At 60.7% G+C, this 16,159-nt stretch overlaps 1 protein-coding gene across 18 annotated transcripts; it reads right to left on the bottom strand.

The window, feature by feature from the left end:
- Positions 1–661: 661 nt before the first annotated feature.
- ARRDC1 (arrestin domain containing 1) lies at positions 662–16,103 on the bottom strand. Of its 18 annotated transcripts, XM_039859020.1 has the most exons (8): positions 8,147–8,343; positions 2,932–3,042; positions 2,421–2,471; positions 2,168–2,322; positions 1,803–1,985; positions 1,554–1,730; positions 1,035–1,470; positions 662–945 (listed from the first exon to the last, which is right to left on the bottom strand). In XM_039859020.1, exons 1-8 carry the CDS (start codon positions 8,262–8,264, stop codon positions 881–883), a joined length of 1,296 nt encoding a protein of 431 aa, XP_039714954.1. In that variant the 5' UTR covers positions 8,265–8,343; the 3' UTR covers positions 662–880. The 18 variants fall into 18 exon arrangements, 1 of the variants encoding a protein (XP_039714954.1); XR_005651990.1 differs by lacking the exons at positions 662–945; positions 1,035–1,470; positions 1,554–1,730; ... (1 more) ...; positions 2,168–2,322; positions 8,147–8,343 and adding exons at positions 9,904–10,064; positions 10,596–13,324; positions 15,431–15,847 and having other exon boundaries at positions 2,444–2,471; XR_005652003.1 differs by lacking the exons at positions 662–945; positions 1,035–1,470; positions 1,554–1,730; ... (1 more) ...; positions 2,168–2,322; positions 8,147–8,343 and adding exons at positions 10,991–13,324; positions 15,431–15,847 and having other exon boundaries at positions 2,451–2,471.
- Between the last annotated feature and the right edge of the window lie 56 nt (positions 16,104–16,159).

Here is a 16,159-nt window from a genome sequence, read left to right as displayed (position 1 = left end):
TAGACCTCAGGAGCGGGCCTGTGAGTTTCGTACTCGGATGGAAGGTGAGAGGCAGCATCTCAGTGCCAGAAGAGGCAGTGGTGCCAGCAGGGTCGTGACACTTGAAGCCAAGGGTAAGGGCAAGCCCTCTTCCTCGCTCCCGCGGGGTTTCCTCTGGCGCTGGTCTAAACTGCGCTGCCTGGAACGATGCGTGCAGGACAGGCAAGCCCAAGGCTCGTGATAATTAAATGAAACGGGTGGCCTTCGCCCCACATAGCAAACTCATTTTAAATTAACGCCAGTGCTCCAGACACGAAATCCGGCTCCGAGGGCACACCTTTAGCCAGAACCAGGAGTCCAAGCCCCGGCCCGGGTTAAAGGAAACCCACATACGCAGCCCGGAGAGTGAGTGCTCTTCCAGGGCCCGAAGCGCTCCCCCGGCCTGCCCCCCCGGCCTGCCTCCCGGCCTAAGACACGGGGGGGGGGGGGAGGAAGGGCCTGGGGCAAGGAGAAGGGGCGCACCTGGAGGGGCGTGGCAGAGAGGGGACACACCTGGAGGTGATACCGGAGAGGCGGGGCTTGTGGGGGGCATGTTCCGAAGGGGCGTGACCGAGAAGGCGGTTGCTCCACCACCACCCACCCGCCCGCCAGAGGGCGCCCCAGAGGCCGGCCTGCGCCCAGCTATACAAATGAAGCGCTTTATTTACAAGGCGTCCATCCATCTCCAGCCCGCCAGAAGACGCCGACTGCAGCAGGTGGCAGAGGCGGCCCCAGGAAGCGGAGGGGGCGGCCGGGCGCGGCGAGTCCTGAGTGGGCCAGGCCAGGCCAGGAGCAAAGGCACAGGCCCTGGGCGCCCGGACCCAGGGCAGAGGTCGGCCGGCCTGGAGAAGGCGGCACGCAGTCAGCTCCCCGGGGTCAGGCCGGGGTCCGCACCGCCGCAGCTCTGCTCATAGGACGGCGGGGCCTCTGCGGAGAGAGAGAGAGAGAGAGAGAGAGAGAGAGGTCCGCATGGGGCCCGTGATGCCCCCTCCCCCAGGCCCCAGCTCCCCACTCACCATAGGGGTGGCCCCACGAGCTGTACTCCGGGGGTTGGATCAAGGAACTGGTGGTGGGCACCGGCCCTCCAGAACCCTCTGCAAAGTAGGGCACGGTGGCACCCGTGGAGATGCACAAGGCAGGGGCCAGAGGGTGGGAGGCGGGGCTTCCGTCCTGAGGTCGGGGTTCAGGGGCACCAGGCACGGAGCCCAAGGCAGCAGGTGGTGGCGGCTGCTGTGAGCAGCTCTTGGTGAAGAGGGAGCTGGGGTCTGCGAAGGGAGGCCCTCCAGCAGCAGCCTCGGCCTCCTCCTGGGGTGGCGCTGAGGGCACCACCAAGGACAGGGCCCCAGGGGGTCGCCCTAGACCTGGCTGGGGGCTCAGCGGGACTTGGTTCACAGCGATATTGCCGATGAAGACCGGGAGAGTCACGGTGGCTTCAGGCACCTTCAGGGAGACCTGTGGGGGATGGGGGGTGTGGGACGGGGGTGTGGGACCAGGCCGCGGGCCCCGGGCGCCCCACTCACGCCCGCCCGCAGTACCTGCAGGTAGTAGTCCACGTGGATGAGGCTGCAGCCTGGCAAGACGGACTGCGGCAGGGCAGGCACCAGGATCTGCTCCTGCCAGTGCGCCTGCCTCCAGGCCTTGGCGCCCGCCCCCTCCACCTCCGCGATGGCCCGCACGTCGCAGATCCAGCGCTTGGCCTTATAGGACACTTTCTGGGGAAGGGCCAGCCTGTGAGTCTGGGCACACCAGCCTCCTCCCCTCCACCAGCCCATAGCGACTCTGACCTGCAGCAGGCTGGCCACCACGGGGCTGGTGTCCTTGCCCGACTGGTTCTCGATGTCAGCCTGCAGCCGCAGCACCTGCCCCACCACGTAGCCTCGGAGCTCAGTGCTGGCAGTGAGGATCACGCTGCCCGTCTTCACCAGCTTGTAGGAGAACTTCTTGGTGGTGGAGGCCACATTGGGTTGCTTGCAAGGGAGGGCGGGGGGTTGGCAATGTGGGCTGGCTGGATCCCTGGGGCCCCAAGACTAGCCCCGCCCCTATACACAGCATGGTCGGCTCGGGGCCAGCCACTGCTCTTCCAGACCCCGACCCTCTCCCCTCGGCTGGGGACACGGCATCGCGTGAAGGCAGGGCCGCCCACCGTTACCTCAATGTCTGGGATGCTGTTCAGGTTCAGGGGGCTCAAGATGTAGAACACACTGCTGCACTGGTGGTCCTTGAAGAAACGTGGCGTGTCGATGGTGGCCCGCACCTGGTACACAATCTTCCCAAAAGAGCCCTCGAAGGATGTGGGCACTGCGGCTGGAGAGAAGCAGGGACTGGCACCTGACTGCCCTCTACACCACCTCCCGCCCACCCCCACCGAAGTCTCCACCAGGCCAGCCAGTCTGGGCTCTCACCAGGAAGCAGGAACTGGAAGGGGAAGTCGTGCTCTCCAGCAGGCAGGGTCCCTGCAGAGAGAAGAGGGAGACGTGGGGGAGGGGACCTCAAGAGCCTCGAGGTGACACTGCAGGGCCCAGGACGGAAGCAGGCAATGCAGCCAACCTGCTCACACTATGTCTGGCTATTGGTCTCCCAGCCTCGGTCCCCAGGACAAAGCAGCACAGGGCCATGGCCTGGGCAAAGGATGGGGGACAAGAGCTCGGCTTGAACAACAGAGAGGGCAAGGCTGTTCCAGGGGCCAGAGCCCGCTCCAATCCAGGAGACGCTGGCCCCCTTAGCCACACAGATCCTATCAGCCTATGCTCAGACCCTGCCAGGGAGAGAAACCAGGGCGTAAGGCCCTGGGGGAGGGCGGGCCTGGGTGGGGTCCCAGAGGTAGGTGGGGAGGCAGGGGAGACAGACAGGCTCCACTCTCAAGCAAGTGCTGCCGTGGGGATGAGGCCAGGGTAAGCTCCCGGACACACTCACCCTTGTCGGCCAGCGACAGCGCGCTGTTGAAGTAGCCCTCCTCGGACACCCACGCAGCGTCGTTGGCCTTGCTGGAGACCCTGCAGGAGCCCGTGCAGCTCACTCGGATAGCTGCGAGAGGGAGACGGCGTGAGCCCCAGCCAGCCGCTGGCCTGGGCCCCTCCCTGCCTGCCACGGGGATGCTAGCAAGGCTGGCAGCACCCAGGTGGCCTGCGGCCTTTCAGAGGACATCTGCCCATTGTGCATCCCGGGGTATTCCCCGAGAACCGGGGTGGTGAGGCACAGAGTGACAGCTGTCCTGCAGTGCAGAAGAGGAGGGCCCCCACAGTCACCTAGAGGAGCCCTGGGCAATCCAACTGGGTAACCTCAGCTCCAGCCACACCTGGGCCCACGGACCTGCAAAAACCCAGCTCCCTCGAGGGCACACGTGGGAAACTGGCAAGGAACAGAGGCCTGTGGGGCAGCTGACCTCTGACCCCACTCTCTGCTGCCTCAGGCAAGTCGCTTAGGCTGGGAGGCACCCCGTCACGCTACAGGAAGCAGAGCGCCAGCTCTCACGATGTAGGAATGTTGTCAGACCCGCCTGAGTAGGAAGGTCCCCAAGTCCAGCACACTGGAGGGTGGGGATCCCCTTGACTTCCTGGGCCGCACTGCCCAGGAGAGCTGGTTTCCTGCACCGAGAGAAGGCTGGGTCCTCTGCGCCACTCCCTAGTGGGAGACCCAGGCCAGCGGCCATTCACAGCAGCGGCTGCCACCGCCGTTCCACAACCGGGAATCTGGATTCCTCAGTCCCGTGAACATCTCAGAATCAGAAGGCCGAGGTCCAGATGAGACCTGTCATCAGGGAGGAGGATGACACAGCAGGAGGCTCGAGCAGGGAAGCAGCGGAGTTCAGTGACAGGTGGCCCTGCGGCTGTACCCCTCCTGTCCCTGCAGGGCTGAGTCAAGGCCAAGGACTCCAGCCTCCCTGCCCAGTCCTGACTTCATGGAAAGTGACTCAGAATCTGACACCAACCTGAGAGAGCCACCAGGCAGGAAGAACCTGGTGTCCCAAGTGCCCAGGGCCAGGGGTCAGCCATACCAGACATGTCCACGGTCTTCCCCAGGCTGTCAACACCTTGCTGACGCAGGCCCGTCGGTCACCCACAGTGCACCAAGCTTCCTTCCCGGGCCCTTAGCTCATCCTCTGCCCCCGCAGGCACTGCCAGTGAGCAACCCACAACCTCCATGTCATCTCCCAGACCTCAGCCCAGCTTTCTGATCCATGCTGCGAGGGCTGGCTCTGGGATCTTCCCCACCCTGCAATCTGGGACACCAGGGGTGCTCCGGCACAGTTCAGAGAGACGAGGCGAGGCAGTGAGCGGGAAGACAAGGTGGGAGACCGTGAGCTGCCGAGAAGGCATTCTGCCGCATCCAGATGCCACGCCCCTTTACCCCTCCCTGTGGACAGGGCGCAGCCCCCTCGCTGCCCTTCAGGAGGGATGCAGTGGCCCCCGGGCTGGCCTGGTGCCAGCTGAGCGCTGGCAAGGAACCCCAGCGGATGGCGCACGGAGCTAACGAATTGTCCTGCTCGCCGCTGTCCAAATTCCTACCCATAACGACATGAGATGTAATAGAATAGTTGTTTTAAACCACTTAGTTTAGGGGGGATCTGTGACTTGGGGGTTCATAGTAGCAGATAAGAGGAACCGATGTCCAACCTCACCAAGAGTCAGGGAAACTCAGACGACTTACCATTTCAACCCATCAGGTTGGCGCATATTAAATACTTTGACATGAGTTAGAGAAGAGGTAGAAAAACAGAGAGTCCCTCATAGCGACCACAGTGTGGGCGGGACAGGGCTGCTGCAGGGGCCGACAGGCCTGTCGCACATTCACATACACTCAGGGGCCCGGGAGTCCTCCTTAGGGTCTCACACTGTGTCCCTGAGGCCTTGAGCATGCTGCTCCCCGCTTGGAAAGGCAAACCATCTAGGCACGGCCCATGCGCCCAATGGCAGGGGGCCAAAACCATCACGCAGCCAGCCTAGACCCAGGTCCCAGAATTCAGGTAAGCAAACCATGGGAACACCTGGCCCCAGGAAAGTGAACAGCATCGAACCAGCCCTTAGGTTACCCGAGAGGGGCCCGAGCTCTGTGACCTCTCTCACACCCAGGCCAAGAGCCCCATTTTGCACACACACCGAGGTCCCTTGGGGAACCCTGACTGAACAAGCAGCCTCCAGCACCGTCTTGTTCCTGCCCACTCTCTCCTTCGTGGGGGAAAATGCAGGCGCGGGGGGTGGACACTCACAGCAGGCCTGTCCCTCCTGCCCCATGTGGGATGGGGATGGGGTGCTCCCAGAGGCGAGCATGGCCATCGCACCAGCATGTGTACCCATGGCGCAGCCACAGGCCAGGCAGGTGTGCAGCAGGCAGAGCTGCGGAACGCCATGCTGTGCCAGTCTGAGACTTTCAGCCAAGTGGAGGTCCAGCGCATAACAGAAGGCAGACACAAACCGACAGGCACTATGTTTAGAGGTTCGGGGCCACCCCGTTCTCTAAGGCAGGGGTGCCTAACCCCTGGGCTGTGGACCGGTGCCGGTCCGTGGACTGTTAGGAACAGGGCCGCACAGCAGGAGGCGAGCAGCAGGCCAGAGAGCGAAGCTTCATCTGCATCTGCAGCCGCTCCCCAGCGCCAGCATCCCGCCACAGCTCCACCTCAGGTCCTCAGGCATTAGACTCTCATAGAAGCACCGGTCTCCGGTGCCACAAAGGTTGGGAACCGCTGCTCAAGGGGACATCATCACGTGGACTGTGTACCAGAGTTACTTCTGGAACTTCCCTCTTGAGCCAGCATGCCCACCTGTCCAGCAGCCCTCTCCGCTGCACACCTGCAGTCTGTGAAGGCGTCTGCTCTCCTTGTGCCGGTCCTAACCGTGTACCCTCTCTGCCAGCTCCCACAAACCTAGAGCGACCCGGCCTTGCCACATCCTTTCACTAAAGCTCTAGCCTGCCGGCCACTTCTTTCTGTCCTGTTTCCAAATCTGTAACATAAAGCAATAACAGCGCCCACCTTGCAAAGTCACCATGAAGATTCTCAGGAAGTGGGGAGAATGGCATCTGGCCGGTGACAAGAGCTCGGTGAGATGGTGGAGCTGAGGTGGCCGCTGCTGCCGCCTAGCAGCCCTGTCCCCATTGCCCACCTTGAGAGCAGTTTGGGGCAGCCCGCCTGACGCAGGGCTGGCCTGGGCACTTCAGGACAGCTCCCTCCCCAGCTTTCTTTCGGGTCGGCTCAGCTCACGAGGCAGCTGGTGTCCTCGTGGCTGAGTGCGGGTCCACACTGACCCCCTCGGACAAGTATTCACAGCCTGCTGTCCGCCCTTCTTCTGTGTCCTCCTGGGGGATGCAGGGCCTCCCCATTGTATCACTGGCTGGTAGCAAGAACTCAATGAGTATCTTCTTAATGAGAGAAAAATACTAAAAAGAACCATGGCCTTTCCTTTCCCACACCCAGGCAGGGCTTGGAGAAAGCCCCAGAGGGAGCACGGCACCCACACCCCTTTCTCCCGAGGCAACCTGAAGTGTCCCTGCTCTGGCCTGGCAGCAGCAGTAGCCTACTCCCCAGCCCATCCCCCACCATCCCTCCCGTCCTCAGGTCCATGGGGTGGGGGGGCGCTGCCTCGGACTCCTGTGGCTCACGTGTCTGTTCACGTGCATCCCACCTGCCACATGATGGCCAAGCACAGCTTGGACCACCCCTCAGTGTGGTCAGCTACAGAGCTCACAGCTTGGACTACCCATCACTGTGGTCAGCTACAGAGGTCGATGGGATGGACGAGCCAGGCGGTGAGCTCAGCACTGGGTCTCTGTGCTCCCTGTTCATACCTCCAGCCATGGGCCTGCCCCTCCTCCCGGTGGCCCTGCATGGCACTCTCCCCTCAGGCCAGAGCCTTCTAGCCTCATCTCCCCTAGAATCTCTGGCTCCTGCCCAGGAAGAGCTGCCCTCTCCCTGCTAGGCGCCTGCCATAGCCATACCTACCCCCTCCGAACCCCTCACTCCAGCTGGGGAGATGGGAAAGGAGATGACAGGGTCACGGCGGGGGGAGGCTCCACAGGCCAGACACCTGACAAGAGGCACCTACGCCCAGCTTCCTTTCAGACCCCAGCAGCCTCAAACGGTGGTGTGGTGGGGGGAATCAGACCCGTCCAGGATGGAGGCAGCAGCTACCCCGAGAGGACAGCAGGTGCCAGAAGCATGGAGCTGTCAGCCACACAGGGGTCTAGAGGGTCAAGGTCCACAGGGAATGCTGGCGGCTGTGGTTTTGGCCAAGCATCCCAAGGTGGAGGGGCACCCCAGCAGAGACAGACACGTCACACAACCTTGCGCTCAAAGCCAGAGATCAGTCAGAAGGGCCCTGGGCTGTGACTGGCACCTGGTGCCCTAAGGATGGAGCAGTGAAGTCCCATCCAGGGCCCTGTCCGCATCTCAGAGAGCAGAAGAAGCCAGCACCTGTGGAGAGCCCTAGCGAGGGCCATCGCAGCAACCGGATCCCAGCCCCAAAGTCCCAGATGTCTGCAACAGCAGAGGGACCGGCCGGGAAGGCTCAGGTTCAGTTTCCAGGTGTCTGCTGGGCCTGGGGCCTGTGGCTCCAAGGGGTCAGAAAGACACCAGCCAGTAAGAACCAGCCTAAGCTGGGTGTAAGCGGGTGCCAGGTCGCCCTGCTGGATACCCGCACACTTGGCGGGAGTCTGTGAAAACGGAGGGCCTGCGTTAGGAGCATGGGTGCATGGGAAAGACCAGCATGGGCCAGACGCCAGGTAAGGGCCCAGCAGGTGTGGGGCACAGCGGACCCGGGAGACCCAACAGAAGGTCGCAGGTATGCACGTGTCTGGGTCAGTTGCGGCAAGGTGGGCAGGCCCCGCCCCGGGGCGCAGAGGACAGGAAAGGCAGAAGCGGAAGGACTGAGCCACCTGGGCCTCCCTGCTCTGCCCCGACCGCTGCCAGCCTTCCACCCTGGCGGGTCTGCACCGCCCCGACAGCCCCACCCGGCCCTTCCCGCAGCCGGGGAGCCCGAGAGGAACCCACGCGTGCTCCAGGTCGGCGGAAAGGGCAGGGAAGGTGTCCCAGGCCCAGTGCCACCGGCAGCCGTTTCCGGGAGTCCCGGCCCTGCCGCAGGTGTGAGCGCAGCCACCTGAGTCCCGCCCGCCCGCCCGGAAGGGACCCCGCGCCCACCTCGGAAGGGCAGCGGCGCCCCGAGACGCACGCGCACAGTTCCCGACAGCGGCTCCCCAGGGCCGTAGACGACGCGGCCGTGGCTCAGGCGGATCTCGAAGAGCTGTACCCGCCCCATGCCGCCCGTGGGCCTGGCCGGACAGGCGTTCACTGCGGTCCCCGCCCGCCTGCCGGGCGGCTGAGCCCGGAGCCCTGCCTGGGCCCGCCCCGCCCCCGCCCCGGCCCCCGGCCCCTCGGCCGTCAGGTCCCCGCCCCGCGGCGGCCCCGCCCGCAACCCCGCCCCTCGGCCGCCAGGTCCGTCCCCCGCGGCGGCCCCGCCTTCCACCGCCAAGGTCCGTCCCCCGCAGCGGCCCCGCCCCCGGCCAGCAGGGAGGAGGTCCGGCGCGGCTCGTGGGAGCCTGGCCTAGGGCGCCCCCTGCTGGCCTGGGGGAGCGGCCTTCTCACCTATCGAGCAGGCTGGGGACCCCGCGGGTCGCGCGGGGAAGGGCCCATCGCTTTGCCGCGCGCGTCACTCAACGGAAAGACATCATGAGGGCAGCCGGCGTGCTGGGCGATGGGTTGGAGTCCCTAGGGGGAGGCCTTCGCGCCGAGCCAGCCCCGGACGCGTGGGTGCCGGCCAGTGGGGCCCGGGCCGTGGCCGCAGCGCCGGGCCGGGGAAGGAGGGCGAGAGGACGCAGGCTGTGTGGGGCGGGGACGGGCAGGACCCGGGCGGGAGAGATGCTCTGTGACAACGCTTTTAGAAGGGCCCTCTGTGGAGAGTGAATCGTGGAGGGGACGCGTGCACGCGGGAAACCGTGAGCTAGTGTGCGAGGGCAAAGGCGGCGCTTGCTCGAACCCTACTGTTACCGGGGTGCCTGAAGGAGAGCGTCGAGGTGACGCTTGGTTTGGGGCAGAAATGCTGGGTGTATGAGGTGGCATTTTCCATTGGAGAAAACTGGCTGGATGTAAGTTGTTCCGGGTGTGGGAGAAAGGCATGACCAACAGGGTCTGAGATGCCCACTGTGCATGACTGCGTGAGGTCTGGGAGAGGAAGGACCGAGATTTGTTAGATGCTTGTTTGTAGATGGTAACAAGTCAGGGCGCTGATGACATCGGAGTTTGGGGTGAAAGCCACAGAAACCTAATCTAGCCCTCCAGCAAAGGGAGACAGGACTTACAGGCTGGAGGGGCCCTGCTGAGCCAGAGGAGGAGAGGGAGGAGCCAGGGGCATGCAGCGAGTGCCAGGCCCCACCTCTGGGTCCGATGTTCCTGGAGGGAGGATCTGATTGTCCACACTTGAGTTTCCCCCGGCAAGACTGTATAGACGGGGAGATTCCTGCACAAGGCATCAGGGTGCCCATGGCAGGAGGAGGGTCGTAGGCAGCCCCAAATGCCAAATGTCCACGAGAAAAGTCAAGAAGGAAGTGTTTCGGTAAGGAAAAGTGTGTTGGCTGCTGCTGAGATAGAATAAAGACAGAAAATGGCTGGCCTTTGTCCCAGATTACCCTGTCTCCCACAATCAGACCCCCATGTGGTCCCCATCCCCTATTCTGGAAAGTCTGCTGCTGCGCTCTCGCGTCCGCCACCAGCACACACGCACTGACATCTTTCCCCCTGCTCCGTGGAACCGGGGCTTCCCCGGGGCCTCAAGTGATGTGTTCATTTTCACAGAACTCCTGTGCCTCTGGGCCTGGAGTGGGGTGGGTGCCCTCCTGACTCTTTATGGCCACTTCTGGGCCATTTCCCCCTCTGCCTAAAAACTCCCAGCTTTAACTCACTTTCTCAATGACAATCCACCACCCTCTGCTGGTCTCTCATCTCCAAGGCCAGGTTAGTCCCCTTTATTCTTAATTTCAGTTTCTGAGTCACTGTCATAACCTCCGGTAATGGTCTTGCAGGAATTCTTAGTGACTTCGGAATCCACACAGGTCATCCTGGCCTGTCTTAATATGTACCCAGGGTTGGTTTTAATCAAGTAAGGTGACAGACACAAAGACAACTGCTTGAAAGGAGTTCAGCGCTTCCAGCCCCCGAGGAGGGCCAGGCCATAGCACCCAGGGCCACGTGGGACATGCAGGGATTGGTCAGGAGACAAGGAGCAGGAGCAGCAGGGCCCACAGCCTGGACTGTGTGTTCCGTGGGAAGGGATGGGTGAGGCGGCACAGGCGAGTTTGAGCACACTTAGGATTGGGTAGTGTGAACCACTGCAGGGGCTGTGGGCGACGGTGATGGTCTCTAGCTGTCTGGTGCCACCTGGTGACCAGCAGCAGAGTATGGGCCTGGGGTGTGAGTTAGATAAAGGACGTGGTTACTCAGGGGTGAGCTCTGGATTGGCCAGTCTACACAGGAAAGGCGTGTTCTCAGGAAGTTGTTTGCTGTCTCTGGGAATTAGCAAGCTGTGGGAGGGAGAGCCTGTCCCCAGCCAGGAAGCCCCCCAGATGTCGAAGCATCATAAGGACAGAAAACAAACATGACCCACAGAGCCGTGGTCCCGACTCCTCCCTCCGAGATGCTTCTCCAGTGGGCTTCAGCAGCTCCCTCCAATGGCTTTCTTAGTTTGTCTGCAAAGATGGGTGCCAATGACTCCCAGCCCTTTACGTTCAGCTGTTCCTCCCGCTGGAAGGTGGGCCCCATCCCCTCCTGCTGCAGCTGGGCCAGACCTGGCAGCACTGCAATGAAAGAGATGCTGTGCCAGCTGGAGGTGCTCAGGAGCCCCGAGCTTCCACGTAAACGTGTCTGGTTACCCTGCTGGAGCAATCACAGAGGGAGGGTGCCTGGACACGTGAGTGACATCGGTTCAGACTTCTTGCCTGTCATCCCCGGTGACCGGCTGTGCCAGCTCTCTACCAGTGCAGAATAACCCACCTCAGCTATTACTCATCCTGCAAACTGGGCTGCACTCGGCCCGGAGGCTCTTCCATTCCGGGGTGTCTGCTGACCACAAGAGCGTCAAGGTGTCTTTTTCTCCTGCATGTCTGACATCTCGACCGGGGTGGCCAGGAGAGCCCAGGTGTTGTAAGGTGACGTATCTGGTCAGGTGTCTCTTCCATGAGGCTTCTCCATTTGGCTATTTTGGGGTGTTGCACAGCACGAAGGTCTCCAGATAGCGCGACTGATTACCTGGCAGCAGGCCCCCAAGAGGGAGTTAGGGGAAGCTGCCGGACCTCGGACCTGGGCTCTCAAGTCCCAGAACTTTCTACCACATTAAATGTGTCCAAACAGTCACAGGCCCAACGTGACAGGAGCGTCACACACTTACAGGGAGGGCAGGCATTGATGGTGACAATTTGAGACAATCGACCACACCAGCCAACAGCAGAATCAACCAGCTGAGCCCAATGTAGATTACAGAACCATAAGAAAATAGTTGTTTTAAGCCAGGACGTTTCGGGGTGGTTCGTGATGCAGAGACAGATAACTGCAACAGACCTGGGTACTTGGAAGTGAGATACTGCCACAGCAGAATTCTGGAGTGTGGCACTGACTTTGGAACCAAGCAGCAGGTGGACGTGGGCAGGGCGGTGAGGACAGCGCTGACAGGCTGGAGAGAGGGTGAGCCATGTCAGGTATTGGCAGAAAGATGGCGGGACGGCCGCCTGCGGTAACGGGGAGACAGAACCGTGTCTGACAGTTTCCCGCAGGAGGCTTAATGGTCCACCTGGCTTTCCACACAAAACGTCATACAGTAGGGCCTCGGGGATCTTGAGGTCCTTGTCCCACGGCGCCTGGCTGGTAGCCTGCAGCAGAAAGGGGCCTCCTCAAAGACATTTGCGATGTAGCTCTTGTCTAATGAAGTGCATGATAACACACGGAAATGTAGAAAATCAAGTGTTTCCTTTAAAGGGTTGTATCTGCTTAAATGAAAATGAACAGTTTCAAATAAATGAGGCCCCTGGGCCCCTAACTTCTGACTAGCAAGAAGCAGGCCGAAGAAGCGACTCAGCAGCAAATATGGCCACTTCCTGTGGAACAGGGAGGATGACTGAGAGTGGAGAGCCAGCAGCCCGGAGTGGGCAGCTAAGGACCTCAAAAATGGGGAGCGGGAAGCCCTGGTCACGGACAATGGGCCCCATGTCGGGGGCCTCCAGAACTGCGACGGACCGCAACTGTGGCGTGCATGTGTCTTTGTGGAGGGGGAAGTCTGTCACTTACCCTGTGCTTCCCCAGGGGCGCTGGGTGCCGGAGGGGCAGATGACATGCCTCTGAAGCAAAAGGGGCCATGCCCGAGGTGCCTATCCCCATCGGGCCCTTTTGCACATCATGAGACACTGGACTCCAAGCCTTACACCTGGCGACATGGTGGCTCTGGGGTCTTGGGAGACCCTGAGTGCAAGCTTCACACGGGAAGGGGCAGAGGGCAGCCCCCCAAGGAAGCCCACCCCAGGACTTGAGCTCCAGTGCGCAGGCCTCTTGCACTGACCCTGGGCCTGCCTCCAGGACATGCTTTGCGCAGCGGGTCACCAGCAGCACGATACCATCAGAGGCCTGATAAACGCCTGCAGGAACTGTCACCTAGAGCACAGCCTCCATGCTGTAAGGAAGTCCAGCTGTCTGGCCACGTGGGGCACCTGGACAATGCGATTTCACACAGAGGGAGGTCACGTGGAAGAGACAGGTGCTTCAGCTGAGTGCAGTCAAAGGAGGGACCCAGCTGACACCATGTGGAACAGAAGGTCCCATCAGTCACAGGGTTGTGAGAAACAATAAGCCAATGTTGTGTTAAGCCATTAAGTTTTGGGGTGATTTGTTACACATCAGCACATAACAGAAACATACGGTCACCACCAACAGCTGCGGCCCCTCACCGTCTCAAGTCTGTGCATCTCTGACCACGTGTGACCACCATTCCCATCCTTCCAGCTCGCTCGTCTAGTGCCTGGACTCGGGCCCACCTGTCCCCTCCGCTGCCCCCTCCTCTCCCTACTCGGCTCCAATGCCTCTGTCTCGGGCTGTCCCCTCCCTCCCCGCCCTCGCTGGGCCAGCTGGGCACCACCCCGGCCTTGGCTCAATCCCATGCGCTTCTTTCTCTTCGCCATCTCCAGAGCAGCTGAAGCACCGGGGGGAACACACAGGCCCCTCACACTGCCCGCCATCCTACTGTATCTTCCTCGCTCTCTGGTTGGTCAGCTGCGTCGCTCCTCGGGCCAGTGACATTTGCCCCCTTCTCACCAACAACAGACGGCCCTTTTCATACTTGATCTGAAAAGTAGGACGTTCTCAGAGAACCCCCCCAGACTGCTACATCCACACCACCAGCTTCCCCCACCGTGTGACTGCGCCAGCTCCTCCTAAGGCCAGCTCCTGGTGCGCAAGCCCCCTCCGTCTCTCCTTCTCTCTGGGGTCCTCCCCGTGGGTAAACGAACATGCCATTTCCCACTGTGAAACCAGCAATCGCTCTGACTTCTCTTTCCAGTTTTGATTCCATTTCTCTGCTCCCATCTTCCGCAAAAATGCTTCAGAAGACTCTGCCCCGTGGCCTCCAGCTCTCCCCTGCGCCCCCTCGCCCGCGCTGCCCCCTCGGCACCGTACTCAAGGCAGCCAGCGCCCTCGTGTTGCTCAACCTGGGGATCACACCCCACTCCTCGCCCCACAAGACCGGTCAGCGACACAGGGGGGCCAGCCGGCCGACCCACATGTTCTCCCCGTGCTCCCACCCGACGCCGAGGCTCTCTGATCGGCCCCTCCCCCTCCCAGCTCTTCTCTGTGAACTCGGAGCACAGGCCTAACTCTCTGGCCTCTCTTCCCTATCTGCATTTTCCCCATGGTGATCTCATGCACTTGTAAGGTTTTAAATACTACGAATATGCTAATGAGTGCCACACTGATACCCACAGGCTGGACATCTCCCCTGGACTCTACACTCGTGTATCAACTGCCTGTAACCTTAACATGGGGCACTGGCGAGAAATCTAAGTTTATTTTGCGGAGCCACTAGAATTAGCGGTTGTTTGCTGCTGCAGCACAAACAGGGCAGCCTGGACCGGGAACGCTGCCGCCACACGTGTCCAGACACCACCACCTCCTGGATGGACGCAGCATTCGCCTCCTAAACAGCCTTCCTGCTCCCGTTCTCCCCTGGAAGATTTTGTCTCCTTCGGCCAGCCCGATTCATCGGAAAGCTGCTCCTCTGTTCAAATCCTCCAATAGCTTCACTTCTTTGTTTTTAATTTTCCAATTACACGCAACATACGATATTATATTAGTTTCAGGTATATAGCATAGTGGTTAGACATTTACACCACTTACGAAGTCTTCACCCTGACAAATCTAGTACCTGCCTGGCACCATAGTTATTACAATACTATTGACAACATTCCCTATGCTGTATTTGACGTCTCCGAGACTGTTTTTACAGCTGGCGATTTGTACTGCTCAATCCCTCCACCTTTCTCACCCAGCCCCCAACCTCCCCTCCCATCTGGCGACCATCAGTTTGTTTTCTGTACCTGGGTTTCTATTGCTTTTTTAGATTCCACATGTAAGTGAAACCATATGGTATGTGTCTTTCTCTGTCTGACTTATCTCACTTAGCATAATACCTTCTAGGTTGTGACGTGTTGTCACAAAGGGCAAAATTTCATTCTTTTTTTATTGCTGAGCAATATTCCATGGTATATATGTACTACTTCTTTATCGATTCATCCATAGACACTTAGGTTGCTTCCACGCCTTGGCTACTGTAAATAATGCTGCAGTGAACAGAAAACTGCATATATCTTTTCGAATTAGTGTTTGGTATTTCTTTGGATCAATACCCAGAAGTGGAATGGGTGGGTCCTACGGGAGTCCCGTGTTTAGTTTGAGGAACCTCCATACTGTTTTCCACAGCGGCTGCACCAATCTGTAGTCCACCAACAGTGTATGAGGGTTCCTTTTTCTCTACATCCTCACCAACACTTGCTTATTTACTGATGGTGGCCATTCCGAGAGGTGTAAGGTGACACCTCAGTGTGGCCTCACTTCTTTCCGGGTGTAAATCAAAGTTCGTGTACGAGCCTACATGAACCGCCTCTCTGACCTTGTCCCAGGGTTCCTAATTCACTCCAGTCTGGTCAAACCCACCACCTCCATTTCAGACGTGCCAGATGTGTTCCCAGTTTAAGGGCCTCTGCACCAGCTCTGCAGGCTGCCGGATGCTCTTCCCAATATGCCCACATGGCCCTCTCCCTCTCCTTGCACTGTTTGTTCTGACTTGCCAATGAGTCCTACTCTGCCAACGGCCTTCACCAGGTCCCCATCTCTTAATATTATGTGTTCCCGCCACAGCGTTTATCACTTGGAACAGGTACGTAATAACTCACTTACCATGGGCCTTTTCAGCCTCCTTCAATGGAACATGAGCAGGGGTTTGAAACTTGTCGTGTGCACTGGTGTAGAGCAGTCTCAGTGGGCGGCGGGGGTGAAAGCCCAGCTGGGGTGGTTGCTAGGAGACATGGGTGGCAGGCAGAAGGCCCCCAAAGACGTCAGACCCTGGAGTTCCTGTTTCAGAAGGACCTGGACCGAGCTGCTCACCGCCCTGGGCATCGCCCCACCTCCGGTAAGGAGCTGGAGACTCAGAAAAGGTTGGTGTAGCCTGGGTGGGGCGCGCGGCCCGTGGTCTCGAACCCGGCCCTGTGAGGAGCAGGCAGGAGGCCCAGGCAGGAAGGAGGGCGGACCGGGGCCCAGCCAGCTGCAGCGCTCAGCACGGTCGCCTTCCCACGTCTGCGGGAACCGGCCCCCAGCCCCTACCTATCCCATAGAGGCCTCGTCCAAGCCTCCTGCTCGCTGGCCTGAGGACGCGGGACTGTTTCGGGGCGCCGCAGCGAGCCCTGCAGAGACCTCCGACCTACAGGGCCCGCCCAGACGGCCCCGGGACGCGAAGCCAGGCCGCGGGGGTCAGCGCCGCGCGCGAGGGTCGGGGTCGAGGGCCGGCGCGGGACTCCCTCGGGCATGGCGTCCGGGACGCAGACGCCCGCACAAAGCTTCCCGCGAAACTGACGTAGCGCCGGGCGGCCGCGCAGGCCCCGCCCCCGGCCGCGCCCCTCCCCCGCGCTC

Source organism: Pteropus medius, unplaced genomic scaffold (assembly GCF_902729225.1).
Source record: "Pteropus medius unplaced genomic scaffold, Ma_sr-lr_union100, whole genome shotgun sequence".
Taxonomy (NCBI): Eukaryota; Metazoa; Chordata; class Mammalia; order Chiroptera; family Pteropodidae; genus Pteropus; species Pteropus medius.
The sequence above is the reverse complement of the archived record's forward strand: the minus strand, read 5'-3'. Positions and strand labels throughout refer to the sequence as shown.